Source organism: Lottia gigantea, assembly GCF_000327385.1.
Source record: "Lottia gigantea unplaced genomic scaffold LOTGIsca_144, whole genome shotgun sequence".
In the NCBI taxonomy this organism is placed as follows: domain Eukaryota; kingdom Metazoa; phylum Mollusca; class Gastropoda; family Lottiidae; genus Lottia; species Lottia gigantea.
In genome coordinates, this window is record NW_008707688.1 from 110,837 (window position 1) to 135,931 (window position 25,095).

Consider the following 25,095-nt stretch of genomic DNA (forward strand, 5'->3'; position numbering starts at 1 on the left):
TATAATTATTCAACAGATCAAGTTCAAATTTCCGTTTATTCAGAAATCAGCGACTCCCAATTTCCTCTAGGATAGAAAAACCAGTGAAATCTGGGGAACGATTACGACATCAGACTAGTTTATGTTCCAGAATATATTCAGCATGCGAACAAATAAATTATATTTCATTGTATACAGCCATTTGGTTTCCGTTTTCATGATTTGACTTTAGAACTGAGTGAAATATTCCGTGTGAAATTTCAGAGAGATTCGAATTCTTTCTCAATCGTATAGAACTGTCTAAGCAGAGTAAAAAAAATTTTGAATTTTTTTCTAACATTTTTAAAGATTTGATAAAAAATTAAGAATTTTCTAAGTGTACATTGTAAAGAAACACGTTTTCCTCCTGGAAATTTCAACCCAAAAAGTCACAAAAGGGGCTCTGTAAAAACAAATTTTGAAGAGATTATGTGGGCTTATGTTTATAGTTTTATCAACGCAAATACATTTTAAGAAAACCGTGCTAATTTGAGCTGGTTATTCCAACTCTCATAAAAATAATGGATTTAATTCAAAAAACTTTTTACTTTGCTCAGACAATAGGTGATTATATCACAGTATATATAACGCTTACTTTACTCCAAAGTTTTTTTCATTCTTTATTTGACATTTAAATTCAGCGTACAAGAATGTTGCCATTTCTCACCATTCTTTTAGTCTCATTTAACTCAGTGCTGCAGAAATCGTTGGCTTTTCAATTTATATATGAGAAGTCAAGTGTTGTCATTTTGCATGTTCAATTTAATTCTCTTCTGACGATAATTGTTATAAGGTTGCCTATTGTAGTGAGGTTATTTTGATATTATCACGACCTTGAATATGCTTGCAAGCTGAGATCAAACATCCAGTGCCTACCATAACTACTATAACTACCATAACAAAACTATACAGGCCACTCATCTTGCCATTGTGCAATCTATTTTTTGATATAAATTTTGAGATAATCCTTCGTAATTGACAGTGATTCGGTTGACTTGGAAGAGGTGTCTAGACATAAACCACGGCCCTGTGTGTTTCTCAGTTAAAGATCTCTCGACAGTGGGAAACCGAAAAAGAATAGGCTTTGTCACTGTCCTCTCATTGTACACTGCATGGTGTTTCAGATGGCCTTAGTAGGCTACTCCTCCACACACCAAAGGAAAATAAAGTGTGCCTGTTAATATTGTTCAAGAGTAGAGGTTGAAAAGTTCCCGCAATGGTGTTCGCAGGTATCCCCCAGTATCAATGATTATAAGTTTTATCACCTTGGATTATAATGATATTTTCCCGAATAGATCAGAAAACATCCATAACTTGCCTATTAAGAAAAGATTCATTTATGCAGAAAATATAAATCAATTACTGCATTAGTTACACTTAATATTACCAACAATTTTTCTAATGGATTTTTTCCTTTTTAAAAAGAAGCATTACACAGTCGTCTTTGATTGACGCGAATTGGAATAAGACGTGACTTTTCATGCAGACTAAATGTCTAAATTGTTCAAACTTTACATTTTTCTCGAATTTAACCATTTTCCATAGCAATTACAACTTGAAATGGTAATAACCTCATAGAGTTTTCTTGACGTCATGTACTAGATCTTGAGGTCGAGATGTGCTTGGCATAAAACGAATACCATACTTTATCATTGATTATCTTTTATTCATTCCTTGTCAATTTCAAGTTGTTTTGAAACATGCTGCTCATTTCTGACGACCTAAGTTATCTTTTATGCTCGTCGTCGCTTTGGAGTTTTATTAAAACCTGAATGTTATAACGATCTATTAATGTATTTTAATGAAATTGCTAGTGTTTAAATATTTGATGGAATAATTTTAACATACACGATAATTTATATAAGATAAGAAGATTAATATCATAGGTCAGATGAAACATTTAAGCTTTTTCAAAATTCGTTTGTAGCCTACATGTTTTGTGAAGCCATAATTACCAGCTCAATTTCAAATAAATCTTTTTACATAATAACAACCCAATGCTCCGTTCCTCTACAATCCAATAAAAACCTGAGGACATTAATAAGTCTTAACCTTCCACTAAACATCCGCTATCGTAAGCTTACTTTTTAACTTTACATCTTCTTCTTTTTCAGTCAGTGGATGCAAAAATTTACCACGTGATCTTCCTAAGGCTCATTTATGGTATGTGACAAACACGTCTGCAGTATATCGTTGTTCTGGTGATTATAGTTTAAATTCTGGTAATCTGGTACGAACCTGTATCAACGGATCATGGACTGGTATAGAACCATTATGCACTGCAGAGGGTAAAGTTTTATATTATATATCATTAGTTGTTTTCTGCAGAGAATCAGTGGCGGAGCCAGGTTTACGTCCGAAAGGAGGGGGTGGGGGCGAAATATCTGAGATTGGCCGAATTTCTAACCTAGTTTATTTTTGCCCGAAACTTGCTTTCGGGGCTTGCCCCCTCTGCCTCCTTTGGTTCCGCCACTGCTGAGAATATTACAATGTTCCCGGACCTTCTCTTTGTGTGTATGCAAACCTTAAGCCTATGAAACCTATTCGTTGCATGCGAGTCGCTTAAGGTGCACTCACACCATATGGATAACCAGCTGCGTATTGTTGCAAATAATGAAAGCGGCCACGAGTTTCGAGGGCAACTCACAACTCAGTTGCATGAGAATCTTCGAAACTTCGAAATCTTATTCGCAACAATACGCAACTGCATGGTCATCTCTATGGTGTGATGTTCACTTTAGATACTAATGACCACTAAATGCATATTTAATTCGCAACTTTATGCAACTTGTTATCGCTATTGTGTGAGGGTCCTGTAAGGGGGGTGTGGCATAAATCTGTGTACATAAGGAGAAAACAATTAAACACAATTCTTGTTAGTTTTCAGCTTGTACATTTAAGAATGAACATTATCTTAGATTGATAACCTATATCTTAGTAACTGACACATCGTTTCACAATCTGTTCAATAAAATGTTTTCTCGAGGATATAATATTGTCCTTGAATTCAATATGTCTGAACAAAATGGCTACTTAATATAACAAGCTTCCCACTTGAAATAATTCAAGAATTTGTATATTTCAGGAATTCTACCCAAGACTTACATGGTATTACTGATAGTCGGTGGAATAGTATTTTTGTTTTTAATATGCATTCCCGTAGATTTCTACAGATATCGGAAAAGAAAGAAAGTTTGTCGCGAACGTCGAGAACGAATGGAAATGATGACAAGAATCGAACCCCTTCATGCAAATCTCGATAGAAATGTGCCCGTAGTTAGCAACGAAGTAGAACAAGGACAAGCTAAATTTAGTTTCCGCTCAATTTTATCATTCTTCCGTTTAGTGAAAAATACTCGCAAACGTCATGACCAGCGACGGGCATTAAATGATCAAAGCAGAGAGAATTCTCCACCTGCAACACTAGACGTTATACAATCAGCACACTCTAATGGACTAGCAAACCTTTCTGAAGTGGACGAGTGTGCCGATAATGGCGCGGTGGGTTCAGATAATACCGAGATGACGGTTCCTTCGTCAATTCTTGTGTCTAGTCCCAATGACAACAGCCGACAGACGTCATGTTGGTCCCAACCACAACAGGTTAATTTTAGTCCCACCTCACCCAGAGATACCAGTTTTAGTCCAACTGGAATGCCGTTTATTGAATCACCTTCTCATTCGTCACCAAATAAATCGTTGTTGATAGATAACACTAAAAGTAACAGAAGCGTAAAAGACAATAAGTTTTCATCTCAAGAAAGTCCTCGGAATGATTGTTTCATGGGCGAATGCTCAACCAATAGTTTGCAAGGTAAAAAATATGAACGCATCAACTTAATATCAGAATCTCCATTGATGACAGTGTTAAAATCAAAACGATTCAGACAATCTCAGCTATCTCCCCTTGGTGAAAGCAGTACTGGCTCAAATAGACTTCCAGATCTCCCGACTAATGTAGACTAATTAAAAAATTAAGAGTTTGTTACATGTTTTGATATACCGTATTTTAATAGAACGTGATGCTAATGAGCTGATATCATTTCATCAAATATTGGTCACAGCTCTTGTATTTTGATCATTAAAAAAAAAGACAAGTTTGGTGCTTACGATCCGAACGGCAAAACGAAACCCAACTGAAGTGTTTGGCATTGCATTGATAGCAGCAATTGAACTCGTTATTACGAGGAAATATTTCGTGATAAAAAGTGTTATTAGGTGTCTAGAAGAGTAAGTATATAAGACTCTGAAGGCTCTTAATGGTTTAACAGATACTGCTATTATGCCGACTTAAACATGCCTTGTGGTAGTCATGTAAAAATGCTCAGTAATTGTTGTTTTATTTTTTCATAGTGAAATGTTCTCCGTAACTGTAAGTGTTGTGTTAACCTCGAATCACCCCAACACTTAATGGTTCGGAGTTCGGAGGTAATAATAGTTTTGTGTGACAACTTAATCATCCAATCAAAAGTGCTGTTAACCATCGTAGCATGAAAACTATGCTACAACCTGCAATCTATAGTTTTCGATTTTAATTTTTTTGTTATGTGTCGGTGCATTCTGTGATCCATAAATGACTCGTGAAAGGTAGTGTTAGATAGCTAGAAGGCTGAAATAAAAGAGCTATAAGCACTGGCCTAGGTATTGGGTGAATGATTTCTAAGAATCAAAGTGTGATAACTTAAATAAGACCAAACTATAGTTCCGATTTAATAGCATATATTTTTGATTCAGTCACTTCAGTTAGGGTCACGGAATACATCTATTGTTTGCGTTGAAGAGGGCAGAATTCGATTGGCTGCGGTATCATCAAACGGACAAATATTCAAGAGGCCAGTCTTAAGACCCTAACTGAAGTGGCTTAATTAAAAATGTAAGCTAATAAAAAACGGAACGAAAGTTTAGTCTTTTTTTAATAAGACTGACCTAATACTGACCTATGATGATCTGTAAAAGTCTTATCACTACATATCATATCAATAACACTCTTATATAGATGTATATTAACTGAATAATATTGTCTTTCTTAAATAGAATAAAATTTAGTTTTAACTCTCTTTGTTAGTCAATTTAAAATGGCCCAGGAAGGCATTTTAACTCATTTCATGCCCACCTCATTTAGTTTTGCCACTTGTGGACATAGACTTATGGATTAATATAAATAGCCTACATCCCTACATTCCGGATCCAGTGTAACGTTCATATATTTTGTCTTATTCGAAGTGAATGAATGAACAATCGTCTATTTAATGACGTGATTAGAGAAATGAAATGGAGTTTAACATTACCTTTCTGCTCGGATTGTGACAATAAAGACGGGCATTGACAGTGTTCAATGAGGGAAATTTTGCCATGACAGAGGTCTCGATATCCAACACGGCATCGATTTATTGTCCGATTGACTATAGAGGCGTGACGAATGGATCGGCCCCTCCAACCTGCATCATGATGGAACAGAACCCCATACAAAAGGGTTAACTATTGGCAGCTAACAAAATTTTACTTTCAAATTTAACCTAGCAAAGGGAAGGAACTAACTTTATCACCTTCTACTCCATCTGAGCCGTGTAAATAAAATAGAAAAAACTTGTACTCTCAGGGACTATTGATTATTAATGGTTCCTTAAACAACGTTATAATGATAATGATAGACGTGAATAATCGTACAGTTGCTTAAGGAACAGGATAATTCAGAAGAATATTTCTTATGAAAGGAAATGGTAATAATTTTCACCCAGAAATTAAATTCCTTCTTCTTCATTCCCGTGCAGCCATTTGAGCCGTGTCAATAAAATAGACAAACCTTGTACTATCAGTGTCAAAACGCACTTTTGGCTAACGCGAAATATTGCACCACCACAAAATACGCACCAAAACGCAACTTAACGTAATGAGAAGGAAACATCTCAATTGGCTTCTTAGAATCAGTAGCACCGAATTTGAAGAGTTGTTTTCCCAGGTAATTATTTATAGACAACGTGATGAACAATCGCTCTCTGATTGGATCAGTGTTCATTAAATTGTCTGTTGTCTAACTCGTAATTTTGAAAAGTGGATAGTAATTGCCACTGAAGGATAGGAATGAGGAGCTGAGGAAACAGTCTGGAGATCAGGTTGAAGGGTTGTTCTCTTATATTGACAGGTACATGTGATACCTCGGTGTGGTGCTTGGAAGACAGCGCTCGGAAAACTCGTTGCGGTTTTCCACAGGCCATCTTAATCACTAATTCAAACTACCTATACTTTTCGAATAAAATTAGGTTTTAGAAAAATTCCTAAGTAACCTCAGTGGTCACATAAAATTGCAAAGAGTTCCTTCCCTTTGAAGTAAAACGTATATTAAATGTTACTATTTGAATTAATCATTTTGATTAGAAATTCATGAAAAGTCGATAGCATTTCAAAATTTTTTTGGATATATCAGTTTTGTCGGCTATCAAAATTCCCCCGAGACCATAAAAATATCGAAAGCAAATTTTCTCGAGCGGCAATCACTATGACCTTCAATACATTTTTTTTCAAACTTCAATAAGTTCGCTTAGCGGTTCGGGCCTGCGAAAATCGTGTCAGGTGCGTGTTGGCCCGCAAATCCTGTGCCCACATGAAAATGGGTAATCACCATGCATCTGAAAGGGACAAAATATTTTTCAGTTTCATTTCTAGAAATATTATTGGTGTATATAGTTTCTAGCAACTGGGAACAACAAAGATAGCATTTTATTTTCATATACATTCATAGCATTTTATATCTATTTGTAACATTTCAACAGATCAATTTCAGTTTTATTGTAGTGGGTTTGTGGCAGTGCAGTACATGTTTATACATTTATATCAATATTTTCACTTTTAAAATAGTGCTCAAGACATCAATAGATCGACATATTTCTAAGGCGTTATTGAAGCAAAATAGATAAAGGAATAAATAATTTCTTAGTATTTTGCATAAAGGGACAGATACGCCATTTCGGGGGGTTGATTTGATTCTTGAATATATGTCAATACGAAAATCGCATAATTACTTCACAAATATATGAAACAAGGAATTTCTTGTCGTATTTCTATAGATGTCTTTTCTATATATGACAGTGTCTCAAGGAAGGAAGACTCAAACCCACATAAAAAATGTTCGAGAGCGAAGCAGACCATGCTTACTCTTTTCGACACACCTGATGGTACTTCTCTATTGCCATACTTTGGACAAGATTTTTATTAACGGAATTGTGTTGCTTGTAAGATTTTTTATTATCTGTTAAAGTATTTCTTTATTGGTCAGAGAGTCGTGCAAAGATATTTTTGCTTATCTGGGTCATAACATGAACACAATCAGTCTATTTTATTCTCAAGGGTATATAAGGTAACGCATTGAGAGGCTTTGACTAATTCCTCCATTGAATTTGAACGTATAGGGCAATGGAAAATAAAAAAACGTGTATTTTGGGGCACTTTTTTGCAGATTTTAGAATATTTTCAATCTAGGTGTAGCTCAGGCCAAGAATCAAGAAAAACAAACCACGGGCAAGGAAATAACAGAAGCATCATTTGTACTGTATTCATGTTAGACGTATATCTATTTGGGGAATAACTCAAGCCCTCTATATGCGTTACCTCAATATACAACATTCACATTTAAAAATATATATATCTGCCATTTCTTTCTACTTGAGAAGGAGTTATATTAAAGGAAATGATTGAAGTATGTTAGAACAAGATGTACGAAGTAGAGACGACTCAATTACTTTTGCTGCTTCACCATCCTGGTACACCGTCCTGCTTGAAAGTAGTAGGTATGCTTGTTATCAAACACCCGTTTCACTTGATTCAGTCAAAATTCGATGTAAAAACCTTTTAACAGCTTTGAGAAATCACAAAAAAAGAATGTTATGGGAGATAACTCTTCACTTTCAACATAGGAAAGTTTCCATAATCCATAAGCATGGACATAAAATGTAGTATCTAGCACTATTTCAGATATTACCTAATTACACTTCAATCTTAAAAGGATGTAGTCAGCTAGGCATTTGCCTTGATAGAGCTCAATTTTAGCTATTCTAGCAATTTTCTATATCAAGTGAAATTCAATAAAAAGGCATTAGTTTAGATAGTCGTAAATTCCAGGGTGCGATGACTTTTTCGTATCTTATAGAAGGACTAAAATTTTCAATCTTTGCTAATGAGAGTATATATTCATCAGTGGATTTATCTGGTCTCATAACTATACAACACAATTTTGTATAATCCGATAAAACCATAGTACAGTATCTGTTGAAAAATCTATCCCAACGTTGACATTGTCAAAGACAAAAAGAATCAACTATATTTTAGCTTAGACTCACAATTAAGGGCCCTTTCTCTCAACTGTTCATTGCCAAACTTCTCGAACTTTCCAGGATAATCTATTCTTTACCCAGTTATAGTTCAGTCTAATGGAATTATCAGTGAAGATGACTTAATCAAAACCATGGGACTTTCACACGCTGATCGATATTAGAACCCACAATCGCCATTTAGTTGACGTGACCAAGCTTATCACGTACAGGTACAAGAACAGCGATCTCACCAACTATGCAAGAACCCCACTATGCCCCATGTTGTTGCAATCTGTTGCATGTAAATAATAAATAAAAGTGAAGGTACAGATGTTATTTCTCGTATTGTTACTATGTCAACGGAAATGTATATCGTGTATGTCAAATATGAAAGTCACGTTTCAACTTTTAAATGCAATAAAATCCATGCAATAAATGTGAAAGTCTTGTTTGAAAGCTTGTTATCCCTAGTTATACCCCACTGCTACTAGTTTACCACGCTTGACTGCTTCAATCCTTCAAACAAAGGCAAGGTACAGAGAGGTACGCCCTATAGTTATGATACCAAGTTAGAACCCTGATGAATATATACACTTACTGGCCAAGTTTAAGAAAGTAAAATTTATGTTGATTCGGTATTATTCCTCTAATAACGTCCTGGATGTGTTGAAGGAAATTGTTGAAGGATAATTGGAGATTTTAGTTCCATAAAATGCTGTGGATTAAAGGATTGAGCTCAAACGGAAAAGCAAATATTTAGACCACTTTCCCTTTTCAAGACACCACCGAAAGTGCTGTTTCACCCTGAAGAACATCGTACATGATTGTCTTTGGCGCATGACGACATGTTCACAGTTGGATTATTGGCAGACGCTGTAAGTTGACACCGTGTTTCTTCGTTTTTTTTCTGTTTCATGAATGTAGGCCTACAACACAGTGGAATTTTAGACCGCAGTTTTTTGTTCATAACGAAATAGATAACTGGATTGAGAACATGTGAAGATTTAGCACACAGTGCTGGAATCAGTGTCACCAATACCGGCATGGTCAGATCTGGAATAATAACCTTTAACATGCTGACAATAGCATACGGTAACCAAGCCAACAGAAAGCAACCACACATTATCATCGTCATCTGAAAATAGATAGAAAAAATAGAATTAAAGGTTAATTCCGAACTGTTTCCGCAAGGCCAAGATAAAATACAATGTCACAAAAGAATATGGTTTGAAACTATTAAAAGTGCACAAGTTATAAATGGCAGACTATGTCTTTAATCTGCCTTTTGTCATGATATTGATTTTTGATTATTTTTAAGATCTATTCGATCTTTATTAAGTTGTCATATCTGTGTTAGACCTGAATATATAATGTTCAATATTCACAATGTCAAGCTATTACGAACCCCGTCTTATACCTTGACTGGATAGCCACCTTTCACCTATCAAGGAATGCAGCGATCTGATTGGATTGTACGCGGCGAATACAGCTCAATCAAAGCCGTCCGCGGAAAGGCTGCAATCATTATGGCTAAGTGTTTTTCTGTCGAGGCATCTGATTGGCTGTATTTGCTGGCGTACAATCCAATCAGATCGTTGCATTCCGTGATAGGTGCATTTAAAAACTTCTGTGATACAAGAAGATGGATATTGCAGTAAAGGTGTAAGACCCGGTCGTAATAGCTTGAGATTGTGATGGTGGCTCTTACATAATATATTTGTCAGGCTAAAGTTCATAATGTTCATAAATCAGGACATGTAAATATGTTGATAATTGACTTTGAAACTCGAGAGTATCATGAGAGTTTCTGTATAATTACTGGTACTAATATATTAAATTATGAACACTAATAAAGGACTGGTAAATACATTAAAAGTATTCGTATTGGTCCATGGGTAGAGGTATATTACTTTTTAGCATGACTACAATATCAAAGTTTTTAAACTTGGCCAAAATGAGTCTTCTTATAACTATACAACAGATCCCGATGTAAGTCCAAAAGATGAATATATACTCTTATAGTCTTATTGACCAAGTCTGAGAATTTAAATTTTATGTCCATCGGAAGAGGTAGTATTCCTTTAACAACAGTATTGAATACTCAGTTAAATAAAAAACAAAGTCCCATTATATATTATTTACATTTTCGATCCCAGAAGACTATCTGGACTATAAATAATTAATAAGTCGTACAGGAACAATTATTGACAGTACATACGTCTGATTATTGGGTTTTCTGGCTGATTTCAACTATCTGTATCGCTTTTTAGATCGGAAATCAAACTTCATGTGACTTTTACTGTTTTTATCAATTTTAGTGACGAAAGATAGTGCTACATCTACTCATATATTAAACGTTGTTGTATAATAAATGTAATATAATTTAATCAGCATTCAGAGCCGAATATAATCGTTTACATAACATATCTATCGAGGGACAACTGAATATAGCTGAATGTCTTTCAAAAGACATCCATTTGTAGCTAAAAACTTTTGATCTATGGCAGCCATTTTGTTTCCAAAAAGGTGAATGTCGGTTCTCTGCCTTATGTTCTCAGCTCTTAGCACTGAAGACTCCTAATATAGATGTATTATTGGTATTTTTTAGGGAAAGTTACACGAACCTAGTAACATCATTGATAGAGAGACTACCATTTGCTTTAAAATTTGAACGCTAACTTAGGTACTCCTAAAGATTAACGCCTACAAGTTTCAGCATGATTCTGAACATAATATAAAAGACCACGTAGAAAAGTGAAGTTACATGGGGAATACAGTAGACAAACGACCAACGTCGAGTAAGTAAGGAGATACTCCAAACTCCGTACTTTGCCAAATTCTTTTCAGACATGGCTACTGACGCCTACGGCAGCAGCAATCAGAAGTTATAATATTGGCATCATACAAGTTTCTTTGAAAAAGGATGTGTGCTAAAGTTTACGTTGTGTCCTCGAGAATTGTTGACTGTATTGAGAGATTCAGGTGCAATATTGGAATTAAAATTAGATCACTGATTACCAGCGCTCCATGGGCATTTTTCAACTAGGTTTCCCCCTGTAAGTGATGCAGGTCGGATGGGCTGAAATAGAAAAAGAGTAGACCAATGCCGCTGCCCTGAAACGATTTCTCTCATTGCAGACTGCATGGCGTTGCCCGTCTCCATTAGCCCAATTAGTTGCAGAAAATTATAGGACGTAAAACTCCACTCATTTCATTACCTCTACAGGCAAAACGTTAAACAAAATAATTTCTTGTAGTCGTAATATGTTTCTTGAAAGGTCTATACGATTGTCTTCAAAGTGAGCAAATCGTATTATTCCAATCCATTTTTATTCAAAAGTATTTCAGAAATATCTCTGCAAGAGATCAATGTATCAAAAGATATATTAATTACAAATCAATCTTTATGGAATGGTAGCCGACTTTGAAATTTATGGGTGGGTGTACGATATATATCTTGACAACGTCGTACACCAGATAGTAAGCTAATTCTGTACGGTGCTTAAGATAACTGTCAACTTTTACCATAACTAATATTTCACTTGTCAATGGTTTTGCGACACCGTAACTTAAAGGATATTGGAAATGACATCAATATTCCTTATAGGTCTGGTCTTTGACAGAGAAAATAGATGAGAGGAATGTAAAATGTTTAACGCTGTAAGGATAAAGACCCAAGTCTATTTCTGAGTAAAATTCCAATCTATTGTAATCCATTTATTTGAGACAGATATTTGGAAATGAAATGAAATGAATGGAGTTTTACGCCCTACTGCTCTGCACCTAATGGGCTAATGAAGACGGGCAACGCCATGCAGTGTGCATTCGGAGAAATTTTGCCAGAACATTGCAGCATTGGCCAACTCTCTTTTTCGATTTCTAACCATCATCCTATGTATTGAGCCCAGTAAAACCATTTCATATTTAGGTACCCATACAAATTACTCGACATAATACTGGAGATTGACCACTTTTTGATAGTTGAAGAAGGGCGAGCAACCATGGTTTCTTCATAAATAACAATCTATTTTCACAATTTATGACCTTGACAGGGATGCTTATATCAAATTATTATTTATTTATCTTATAATAGGAATGATAAAAGTATATAATCTTGGTTAAATTGTTCAAATCAATTTATATTTTGCCAATTATCACGGCAGTATTGTCATTAGTCAAAGATAATAAAGATTATTTGTTTTCAGATAATAAATGTACATTTAATAACTGTTATAAGAAATACGGCCTTCAGAAGTCGAAATCCTGCAATAATTGATGATTACTCATGACCATGCTAGCTGTTCATAGGATAGGATAGGATAGGATAGGATAGGATAGGATAGGATAGGATAGGATAGGATAGGGTCAGACAGGGTAGGGTATGGTCAGACAGGGTAGGGTATAATTTGGGTAGGGTAGCGCAGGGTAGGGTAGGACAGGAAAATAAAGAAGAAATCACATACCTTCAGAAGGTAAAGATCTTTCCGCGTCCACACATTATCTGAGGATGTCCATCGTTGCATATTCTTAGTTGTAGTGCGACTTAGTTGAATTAGTAAACCATACGTTGTTAACATAATTAAAAACGGAAGTCCAAGACACATCACAAAAGTTGCTATAACAAACGATTTACTAGGATTTTCCCAATCGAGTGTACAGGACGTTCTGTAAGGCTCTGGTCCATAACGTCCCCATCCAAACAATGGACTAACCGCCCAGAAAAGTGCGTACAGATGAATACCAACCAAGGATAGAAACATGTTCGTTCTTGTGAAACTTTTCACTACAAAAGGAAAGGAAAAAAAGTTAGTAAATATACAAGCAAGAATATAAAACTAGGATTTGTATTCAAGATGAAATGCATGACTCGATGGGATCTTGTATAGTTTCATCAAAGGTAATTGTTTTATTCAGAATAAGGGGTGCTATTACAGACTGCTTGCAATACTTTTAATAGAAAAGTCTGCATTCATAATAGCCAAGAATATTTTATCCGGATCCAGAGCGCCAAGAAACTTGCGCTTTTACACGTTTGGTTTTATTGGTTGCCTTTAAAGGATTCTTATTGTTTTGTCAGGTTAAATCAATCCACAAGTTGGTATATTTCTTGGTTTGTGCAACAACAGAATGCCAGAAGTGATACAGATTGCTGATATCACCTTACCGGGTTGTCGTTATCAACTTGACGGGGCAATTAGCTCTAGATCAATTCCATGCCACTGATATTATATTATATTATAACAGCTTCTAATTTAAGGGGGCAATAAGCAAAATTTCCATTATCAAACACATGTAGATTATATGTGACAATATTCCTAAAATATCCCAATTACTACGACGTATCTACTTGATCAAACTTATTGTTTTTAAAGGAGTAATCAATATTACATTGGAATCATCAGGTGAAAAAGGTTATCTAAGAATAAGATACTGACCGGTAATATCAAAGGAAATAATTAGTAGTGAACTATAGATTTTTGTCCACTTATCTATTGAAAACATGAATCCATTCAGCTTCAAAGTACTACTTTCTAAATCTGTACTAGAAATGGAAACCGACAAGAAGTGGGAAGGTTTGGAGTCTCTCCTAAATACGAAAATCGATCTTTGCTTAGAAGTACCATACCACAATAATTACATAAGACACAAATAATTAAAGGACTACTACCTCTTAGAATGGAAATAAAATTTAATGTCTCAAACTTGGTCCACAATTGTATTCAGTATATATTCATCGGTTGAACTTACCAGGCGCCATGACTAAAGAATAGAATCTCCATATAAGACGATGTATCTATTAAACTAAATAATTATTGAAACACACTTTTTAAATTACTTCAATGAATTGTGTTGTTTTTTTTTTTTTTTTTTGTTGGATTAGAGGGATTCTGACGTATGGTTTTGGCACCAGGAAAGTCCACTGATGAAGAAAAATTCATTTTGGCCAAGTTTAAAAATTTCAATTTTTTAATCATCCTAAGAGATAGTATACCTTTATTAATTATACAAATGAATATCGAGCGCACACGACTTCATTTCCTTTTCCTTGATACACCACTAAATTAAGTTAACCATCCTACGTATGTGTCTATCAAAATATTGAGAAAATTGTGTTAAAAGATTTTCTTAGATAAGATCCAGGAAATACAATAAAATAATTCATTAGCCTTTACCTGTACCTTCATAATGTAAAGGGTAAGTAACCTCAAAATGTTTGGGTTTATTTGAAATATTTTTTTACGTCCTAATGCAGAGTTTGAAATAAAGCAACGATTGATAAGAATTTGAAAATCTTGTCAGCAAATGAAGTTCAGAGAACACGATTACTCCCAATGGAAAAAACAAATTTGTATTCACATTGTGAATAAAATGCAATAACATCGTTGAAAGGGAATTTGTGGCAATTTTTCTTTGTATGTAGTTGACACTGTGGAGTTTCTATGAATCAGGTGGGGTCCGAGTAGGGGCCAAAGAATTGTCAATGGGGTTCACAAGTTTTTCTTTTCCTAAGTAAAGTGATGTTAAAGTTGAGAGGGAAAGTTTCAGTAGTGTTAAAGGATGAGTTCTTGGCACATTGAACACAGACAATCCCGAAGAGGTTTTTTAAAGTATGTGGTTTGGACACGATGAAATCATCCTTAACTAATTTTCATAATGTAAGATTATACAGGGCGTGTATTATTATTTTGACATTAGTTCTTCATAATTAACCACAAAATGTTTCAAAAATGAGAGTCTCTTGCCAGAGGCCCTCAGTAGCTAACGGATTTATATGGGTCGGATATGAATTTGAGCAATTAGAAGTCAGAATCATGTTCGTTGAAGTAAGGGATATCCCAGATCGCTTAGTGAGTAAGACGCTTGCTCGCTAATCTGAACGTCCAAGGTTCAATTCTGACATTGGTTGAGAATGTCCCTTTTTGCTGTGTCCGTCTTCATTAGACCATTATATTTAATAAACTAATAGCAGATCTAAAGTGGCATGTTTCGAATTACAATATATAAGCTATTGTGGTTTTGATCGTACTGGAGGCGATTTTATTTGATTATCATGAACCTGTAGCTCAAGAACTAACCACTGGAATAGAGTAATTTATATTGATTATCAAAGTGGTCAAAGATATAAATTGATCATAATTAAACTAGCATTAGTTTCTTAGCTTGGAGGTTGTTCGCCCCACGGAACTTACCAAAATATTGTCAATAAAAGCTAATATAATTACTGGAGTGGTTTGAGACTAATTTATTTTCTGACATGTCCATTAACCTGTCTTCTTATAATTTTCTTCAAGAAATAGAAATAGACTCGAAAACGGAAATTTTAGTTTTGATATTTCGTAACTAACTCCACGTGTAATTTAAAGCATGAATGGATATTCTGAAAATGACTTCCGATTTCTCTTTTAATATTCCGAGTTACATAAATGTAATTCCGAAATCTTTTCCGACTTATACGACATGATTGCACGATAGTCTGTGACTCTAATGAATCAAATGTCAAAATATCCTTAAAAACAATCAAGTAATTCATTTGAGCTATATATGTATATATATTGAAAAGTCTCAAAGAGATCGTCTAAATACATGAATGAAAGTTTCTATCAACAGAATGTTCTTGATATATATAAAACTAAAGCGATGTGTTCCCTGTGCCAAATGCTAGTCGTCGAGGGGAGTGGGGATGTATGCTTTAGACTGTGCAGTATCGCCACAGATCTTATTCCGGAATCTTTTTAACTTGGACCAGGAACTCAAACTGTAAGCCAATGTCGCCAAATGCAAAAATTACTCGTTTCCTTAATTATCCCTGTAGAAACAGAAACTTACTTGAAATATTTTTAATTCGTAAAATGGTTGAGTAGGAAGCCCCCTTTCGTTAGAAAGAAATTGTTATTGTTTCCTAAAATTTGGAAGTTACTTTATTTGTTTTTAGTTCGTAAAACGGATGAAGAGGAAGCCCCATACATTCTTATCGTTAGAAAAAAGATAAAAAATAATTTAAATCTGATGAAGAGGAATTAATTTGAATTGATTCCTAGGATGGTTCCTGGTATTTGCATGTTCTAATGAAATTACAAGAAATAAATGACATGCACGCACGATACCTTCCAATTCTTAATGCATTAAACTCTGTCTTTTACAAATTGCACCTGTCCATTAATGTCTGAAAATAACATAAGTGTTCGTTTAAAGTTTTGGTGAAATGAACCATTAGAAACATCTAAAAACGCCCGAATTTCTTATCTAAAATCCTGCTTCTCTTTTTCCTTTATGTTGATGGAATTGGGAAATTTTTTTAGCCAAGATAACCAGTAATAGTGTTTAACTCACCGTCGAAATTTGAGCCTTCAAATCAATGTTTGTCCAGTATTATCCGCATTTTAATGTTAAAATGACGACTCGCCTTTTCTCTAGACCATATATAGAAAAGACAGATATAGAAGTAGAATGTGTGAAATTCTTATCACAAGGTATTTTTGAATAAATTAGGTGATTTTCGTACATTTTAAGTACTTCTGAAGCCTATTTACAAGAATTCAAGACCCACATCAACCCCCGAAAATGGCGAATTTGTCCCTTAAAAATACGTATAGTATCTGGATAAGGGAAGAAGAGCTAGTTTGAACATCTATTACTATATTGAGGCCATTACATACTTAGTTCGCTTTAAGAACAGTGGCGTGATTGGGATGGGTGACATGGCACTGCTCAGCTTTTTGGTGGCACTACATGGTTTTCACAACTCCCATTAGTTAAATACACCTACACATTAGAAACCGAAATTCTTTGAAATTCCAGAGACATTATAATGCAGATATTTCAGCTGATAAACTAAATTCTTCATTCTGTTGGTATGATGGAAAGTGCTTGAGGAAGTCTTAGTCCAACACCAATCTGCCACCAATCCGTGGTACATTAACTATTTTTTTTTAAGAAGAATGTATATTTCACGCAATATATTTTATTCCAATCTTGATTTCAGTGGCTCAGTTATATGAGTGGGGGTCCGATTCCTGCATTTATGTTCTAGTGTTCAACCAGTTGAGCCATTGTTAAATATGTAACTTTATTCATAAGTAATATCTAAAAAAATCGGCTGAAAAAAATCAGTTATTCAGACTGTTATGCATGTGATATACCAAGTATGGTTGGTGGTCAATTTGAGATGGTAAAAAGTCAGGGTTTGACGAAACCAATCTGTACTTTATCGTCAATGTAATACGTATCTATCTTTATTAGTATTGACTTTCTAATTGTCAATTGTGATCAAGGTGATTAAAGGTCGATAACACAATACAGATTGAGTGTTTTATAGCACCACATGCTTTTATAGCATTGTTGATTTAACAAATGGAAATTGGCAAGTTTTCCGGATATTACATTTTGGCATTTCTTATGCATGAAAGATCATTTTATCTTGAAACAATCCTTTTGTTCAAAGACTACAGACGTTCTAGAATCAGAATTATTTGAAAGATGAAATCAATGCTAATATACTGTAAACAATGATAATGTTATTGTTGTGGAACCAGTCTAATTGGCTTTGTGACTCGAACCAAAGGTTATTCCGAGAAGGTTAAAACACTGAATGCACTGTTTGCGTCACAATATCCCAGCTTTTGAGAGGAAAGACATTTGATTAGCTGGCGGTATAATCAAACTGACGAGTGTACAAGAGGCTTTACTTAAGACCCTAACTTGAGTGGATATATTAAAAATAGAATTTAATAAAGATACGAATGTATGGTCTAATTCTAATTAGACTGGTTGTGGAAGATATCAGAAAAGGATGTAAGTTAATCCACGCTTTAAAGACAGTTTTAATCAATATTAAGTTTCTTTAATTTACTATTATATCCTCATGAAAAGCCTATGCAACAGACGGCAATTCAGATGACAAGTGCTTCGAGTATATAAGTCAGCCCAAAATCTCGTCGCTTTGCAATCGTATTAATACCAGAATCGAGTTAAATTTCGTGACTAATTAATTCAATCAGCGTGAGTTCTAAATACTTTCTTATTGTTGAAAGCGATCAGCTCAAAAACCAACCAAATCTAATTAGTCACGTACACTGTCCAAATTTGATGACAGGTTAACTGGTATAATCCCTATATCGCATTAACGATATCATTAGCGTATCAGTTATTATGTGGCATATAGAATCGTAATGAAAGTTGTTATTAGTTATGATGAGCATAACACTAATTAAGCAGTAAGTAAAATCTGCAAGGAGGGTGTTGATAATTTGTCACACGCAATTTAGGACAACGCCCACCCGAAATATTAATCGTCACATGTAGATGGCTTTGTGCTTATATGTCACGTTGATAGTGTCACAGCACTGATATCCGAACCGAGACCACCTCTTCAGGTGGGCTCACTTGAATCTAGCACGGTGCAGAGCCCTCTTAACCCGTTTACAATGCAACTATTTCTGCCGGACCGTTCTCGATCCAGACTCGGACTGTTATATTTGTTTGTAATCTTCAAAACACATTGTAGATTAACGTCTTTTTTTATCTTAAAAAAATATTTCTAGTCGCCCCAGCGTGCTTCAGTAACTTTTTCGCTTGCCAGCTAACTTGGATGGTGCCATCCTGACACAACAACAACGGGTTTCCTGTTAGCTGACATAGAAAACCGTCTAGGAGTGAGATCCCTTGTATTTTGTGTTGTTTTAATGTCGGGCATTAGAAAGAAATAAGTTCACAGAGAATAATAGCATAACGATCCTCAGATTGACTTGTCTCTGTTCTGTCGATTATTTTAGTTTCAAATATATATAATCATAGTCTTTAATAATATAATAACATGGTTTACGTATATGTTACCACCCATCTATTGTAAGAATGTTCTAGAAATTTTATCTTGGTGCAAAGATAATAATGTGATGCTAAAGTGCCGGGTGAGTCGATACTTGTTTGTTGACCTAGTAGTCTGAGGTTCGATCCGGTATATGATATGATGTGGATGTACGTTAATAATAAAAGAGTCTTGTGGTTTGGAACAATAAAGTCAAGTCTTATTCGCTACATCCTATACGTACCAGGTACCTCGACAGTTTGAAAAAGACAAAGATTAGGCTTACAATATTTTCCTGGAAAAATGTGGTCCTGTGTGGTTTGTATCCATTAGTGCCAACTGATGCAGAATGGTCAAAAATATAGAACTCAGTTTTTTTGTGATATTCATGTTCCAAGTGCATCATGGTCAAATTACTAAAACCTCTTTTGAAATGAAACTTATATCATTCCATTAACACGAATAGATTCACCAATCTAGGTTCATATATCAACAGCAACCATTGTTTGCTCAAGCGATTCGTAAAATCTTATCATTATATCAAAATTAAATTGCATTTTGATCAAATTTAAACTCAAAGCAGTAAATGGTGATAGTGGAAACTGTATTAGATACAAAACATGCTTATCTATCACGCTATATTGATTTTGAATCCGGATATTTGAAAATGTGCAACGAGCTCTTTTTCTAAAAGTTTAGGCTTCCAAGTGATTTATCACCAGATCGTAGATTATATCTTCATTACATAATTCCGTTTCAAGTTTTATTTCAGTGTCAAAACAAATTTTTGTAAACAAATTTCAACACGCAAATTATAAAGATTTTCTTTTTCAGTTTCGGAAGTTAGTCAAAAGCATCCACAGATCTAATTGGTGTGATTAGGATCTTTTTGTGAAAAACTATTACACTAGACTAGATGATGGTGATGATGATGGATAGATTTAATTAAGACATTAACAAATTATTTGTCGGCAATTTGTTTACCTGCCCGGCGCATGACTTTTTAAGTTGCAGGAGGGGTGTGCAGTTCCTTTTTGCTTTCTGACGCCCAAAGTCCCACAGATACAGGAACTGCCGCATGTAAGACGACCCAAGCAGATGTAGCTTTGTAGTTCGGAGTATCCGTCTCCTATAAACGAAGACTTCCAGTCAAGGATTACGGGCGTTCCTACCCTGACGGATGGTGGGTGTGTCATTCCCGAATCGGCCAAGGACCTATTGCACTGCCTTTTTTGCTTAAAAGGAAAGGGTTGGCTTCGAATAGCAACGAAAAGCTTCACAAGGTCATGACAATGTTGCTAGAGTACACCATGACATTGTACTAAGCAGCTATTTTGAAATAAGTGTTGTAAACATGCATCTTTAGATCTCTAACGATGTAACATTAATAGCTTGAAGCTATTCAATGATTTTAACACCGCTTTCCAATAAATACATTTCAGATAGAACCATTTGTGTTTAAAATAAAAATTAGTATTCGATTGGGAACGAGTAACTGTTGTTACTACAGGAAAGCTTTTAAGTGCATAACGATACTTAATTGAAATGTAACATTATATACTATAGGAAGTCATTGTTTGAACATTATGGCCTGTTATCTGTATTTAGTTACAATGTAAGTTGTAATTAGGTTTATCAAACTACAATCGTCAATATTCCTTAAATATCTCAAAGGGGAAATCTAATAGTGCTTTATGTGGAATTGGAAACTACTACCTGAATGTAAATAAGTCGTCGCGAGAAATAACAATAACATGTGCGTGGAATTTGCCTTTGTTTGATTTGATTATAGGGGCCTACTTTTATAGATGAGTGTTCAACTGTAGATGGGTTTTGTAATGGTAAAATGTTATTGAGTCAATTTTGGGTTTTTCAATGTCAGTATAAGGAGTAATGCTTGTATTATGAATAAATGCCTCCCCGGACAATCAAGCCTGGTTACGGGCCTGTCTGTGGAAGAAAGTCTTATAAATAATATATTGCACCAAGAGATATGAAAAAAGCTACTTATATAGTTTTAAAGTAAAAACTATATGAGAATATAAAAGCAATGGATCATTAATTACTGATTAAAACTAATTGGAATCACGGAACTGACCAGAATGTTGTTTCTAATAATATGTAACGTTTTTATATGTATATAAATCAATTGTTTTATTAAAAGCATTATGTTTTTACTAGTTTCTAATCGTTATCAAGGATTCAGGCGGTTTTATTATCAGATACGTGTATCTTGGACACTTGTGGCGTCTATTTGCACCATCCCGATCGTACTCTGCCACTATGTATTTCAACTCAATAATGTTCATTTTGGAACTTTTCTCTTTCATAAATGTCAGTAATTCCTTCTCTCATGAAACTTTTCATTTTTGGAACAATTGTAAACCGATTGCTGAATTTCAATTGTTCTTTTACCATGTCTATTGTATAGGCATTTTGGAAAATTTCACTTACAACCCACTGCCCAGTCGACTTCTCAATATGTCTTAATCTAAACCGCAGATTCCATGGTCACAGTGAAGTTAGAAATCACACTCTTCAATGTTAAATCAATGTGTATGCACAATGCACACCGAAAGCTATTTAATAACGCCCTATTGACTAAACAAACAATATCCTTGGTGGTTATATCTGTTCTTTTAACGTGTTATCGAAATTGATCCTTTCCGTGTATAAATGACTTCGCCGTGGTATAAGTAGTTTCGCTATAGCTATATGATATATATATATATAGAGAGAGAGAAGTGACTTAAATTTTCTGCATACATCATAGCTGGCATGATCCAACACTCAAAATGTTCCACAACAAGCAAACTGAAGCCGATTCATATTATAATTGTGTAACTTTTGTGTCACAAAATAGGTTTGCAAAATGAGCACATACTTCTAGCCTTACATGGTCAGTGGATTGAAGCAAGTCCACGGTTCCCTATCCCCGAGGGAGCTCAACCCCCAGAAATCTTCCATTAACAGAGTCTCAGAATGCAGGAGAGCATAATAATACATGTATGTTTAAAAAGATTCCCGGTGGTAATTAAGTCCATGGACCCCCTTCATCTAATTGAGCTATTGCTTATAATGGTCTCAAATTTCTTAAAATATTATGGCGTTTTAATTTAGGAACCTTCGGCCTCGCCGTTTCACCGTTTAAATCGGCTAACTCATGAACACCGCACTATAATACTTAGCGTCTCATATCACTTGCGTCGTAAAACGTGTGGTTCAGTTTGGTTGCTTTCATCTGATGTCCGTGTGATAACATTAGCACAATTAGGTGAACAGAGAGACATCATATTCATTTAAACTCATTTCAAGATGTCAATCAATGTAACGTTCATTGATTCACTTGAGGTTAAATTACCTAAGGCACCAAGTTCTTTTTCGTATTTTTCTCTCGTTTACATTAAATTGGTCATTGTGAATGGCTAAAAACTGCTTGCCTCTCTCCTTATGTTTCTTAGGATCTGAACTAATGAAGTTAATCACAGCGCTCTGGCTGCCCATGATAAGTGACAAGAATCTTAGATTTATACACATGGATTTATTTAAAGGGACAGGTGCGCCTATCTCTTTTACCATGAGTAAATGAAGTGAGATTTTTCTAGCCGAGTTAATAGTGTCCACAGCTCACCGTCCAAATTCGAGCCTTAAAACTCATGTCTTCAGAATTATTCCCGTTTGAAAGTTGAAAGACGACTTTCTTTTCTTGATTCTCTGCCATATATATATAGAAAATACACCTATTGGCGTTTATTTGAATGGATTATGCGATTTTCGTACAGTTCTAAAACTTCTGAAGACTATTTACATATATTTAAGGCCAAAATCCGGAAATGCTTTATTCGTGCCTTTAAGCCACCAAGTTACAACAGTTTATAATGAGATCATCAAGGACAAAATTATTTGACCACGATCAATTATCATCTCGACTTAAATGTGCCAATCTGAACCGACAGGACAAATCGATCAAAGTTCGAAGAGTAATTAAGTTTGATGGGTGATAACATCCGCTTCTCTGCTTCAGTCTGGTCAGCTTGGCTGTTCTACCGCTCCTTGCACATGATACAACCTTTTACACGCGTACACCTGTAGTTGTTGGTTTGAAATAAGCTTTGTTTACGCTTATTCGCTGTTCATGTACGCATCAGCAAGTTATGGCATCTCGTGAGCGAGTAAGAACATGCCGAAAATTTCAGAACATCCTTTTCGTTGCTTATGTGTTGGTGAATGACAAGTTAACGTATGCTTTCCTACATCACTAAGTAAGTTTGATGGGTGATAACGTCCGCTTCCCTACATCACTATAGGTAAGTTTGATGGGTGATAACGCCCACTCCCCTGCATCACTATATGTAAGTTTGATGGGTGATACCGTCCGCTTCCCTACATCACTATGTAAGTTGGTTGGGGGTGACAAGTCAGCAGAAGCTGACATCGCACATCATGCATTAAATCTCTGATATTTATGGAGTAAATATAGTTACCTGCTGATGGTTTACACACTGACATGTATCTAATTAAGCTCATCACAGCTAGTGTTGTCATACTCGCCACACCAAATTGAAATCCTAGAAATCCGTTTATATCACACCCTGATAAAAACAAACAAATTAATTGGAAGTAACACTAAATACATATTAATTTCATCGTGATTTACCAATAATGAAAATATAATAAGCTAAACGATATTACTATCTGAATAGGTTTCATACCATTTCATTATAAAAATCATTTTTTTTAATCAAAACATACAATGATTTGCTGAAACGAATCAAATAGTGATTGCATTATTTAGTGCAGATTGACTTTCTTTTGATACTTATTAAATTACTGCACACATACGAATATATGTATCGAAGGCGCTGCCAAAGCTATCTTAAAACAGACTGAAAATACTGGACCAACAGTTAATCTGTACGCTATACATTTTGCTTGGTCTCGTGAATATAGTACAGATACCTTAGATATCAACGTCAAAGCCCAGACGTGAGCAACACCACAGGTTACCAAACTTTCTTCTATTAAAATTTGAAAGAGAAATAGCTGTGTTCTGCCATCTTTAGAATGTCTTCTGTGTGCCTCATTGCTTTCGATATGATATCTTCAATACAAATCTTCTGCGATGTATTATTGTTCCATTTACCAAAACAGTTGGTGGATTAAAAAGCTAATCAAACTAGGGATTTGACCACTTAGCCGAGTACTTTTGGACAAATTAAGTCAGTGTCTTACCTGTATCACCAAATATCCATCGATGAGAAAATAAGGCAATGATCACCATCGGATAACCAAGTAATGGATGACCTATATCAGATATAGCTAGGTTTATTATATAAAAATCTCCAATAACCAATTTCTTTCTCATTTTTTTGGCAACTACCAAAACTAATACGTTCAAAACAACCGCCATCACATCTGAAATAATAAAATCCGATATGGATGCAGGTTGTTATATTTATGGGATCAACGGGTTATACATTCATGGGAACCTCCAACGCCTGTTTTCTTTATGCATGACGACTATTGGTGTTGAGGAATTTCTGTAGAACATTGAAGAACGCTCTTTTCATTCTTTGCTTTACTCTTGCAAAATGAACAACAGCGGCGATTAGAGTTAACATGCTGAGAAACAGTGGCTCAACTACCGCCGGAACTGGTTAAACCAAATCCACGAACACTCTTTAGGATGCTCATTGGCTCGTAAATTAAGACTTGGTGGTAGCCTATTGCTGCGGGCACAAGAACAGTATTTATCGCGGACTCGAATCTCGAGAAAAATCACACGTGTGCCTGCTCTTCCACGACAAGATTATGGCGTTGCCGATAGGACATTTTAAATATCAAACAAGTTTTATATTGTCGCTGATTGTTTTATCGACTGTAAGATAGAGCGTCATCACCCAAGATTCGCACGTAATTATCGACATAGTCAAAAACGACTGACTGGAGATTTTCTGTCTCCTCGCG

At 35.1% G+C, this 25,095-nt stretch overlaps 2 protein-coding genes across 2 annotated transcripts; one reads left to right on the forward strand and one right to left on the reverse strand.

Moving 5' to 3' along the window:
* Positions 1–1,234: 1,234 nt before the first annotated feature.
* LOTGIDRAFT_172890 (hypothetical protein) lies at positions 1,235–3,984 on the forward strand (the record flags this gene model as incomplete). Its single annotated transcript, XM_009050076.1, has 3 exons — positions 1,235–1,247; positions 2,133–2,387; positions 3,104–3,984. The coding sequence occupies 3 exons, from the start codon at positions 1,235–1,237 to the stop codon at positions 3,982–3,984; spliced, it is 1,149 nt and encodes a 382-aa protein (XP_009048324.1).
* Positions 3,985–9,123: 5,139 nt separating this feature from the next.
* Positions 9,124–24,556, reverse strand: LOTGIDRAFT_140119 (hypothetical protein; the record flags this gene model as incomplete). The annotated part of the gene is made up of 4 exons (XM_009050077.1): positions 9,124–9,459; positions 12,788–13,107; positions 23,613–23,720; positions 24,361–24,556. Coding segments are annotated over 4 exons (960 nt in total), but the record flags the coding sequence as incomplete, so codon positions are not given.
* Between the last annotated feature and the right edge of the window lie 539 nt (positions 24,557–25,095).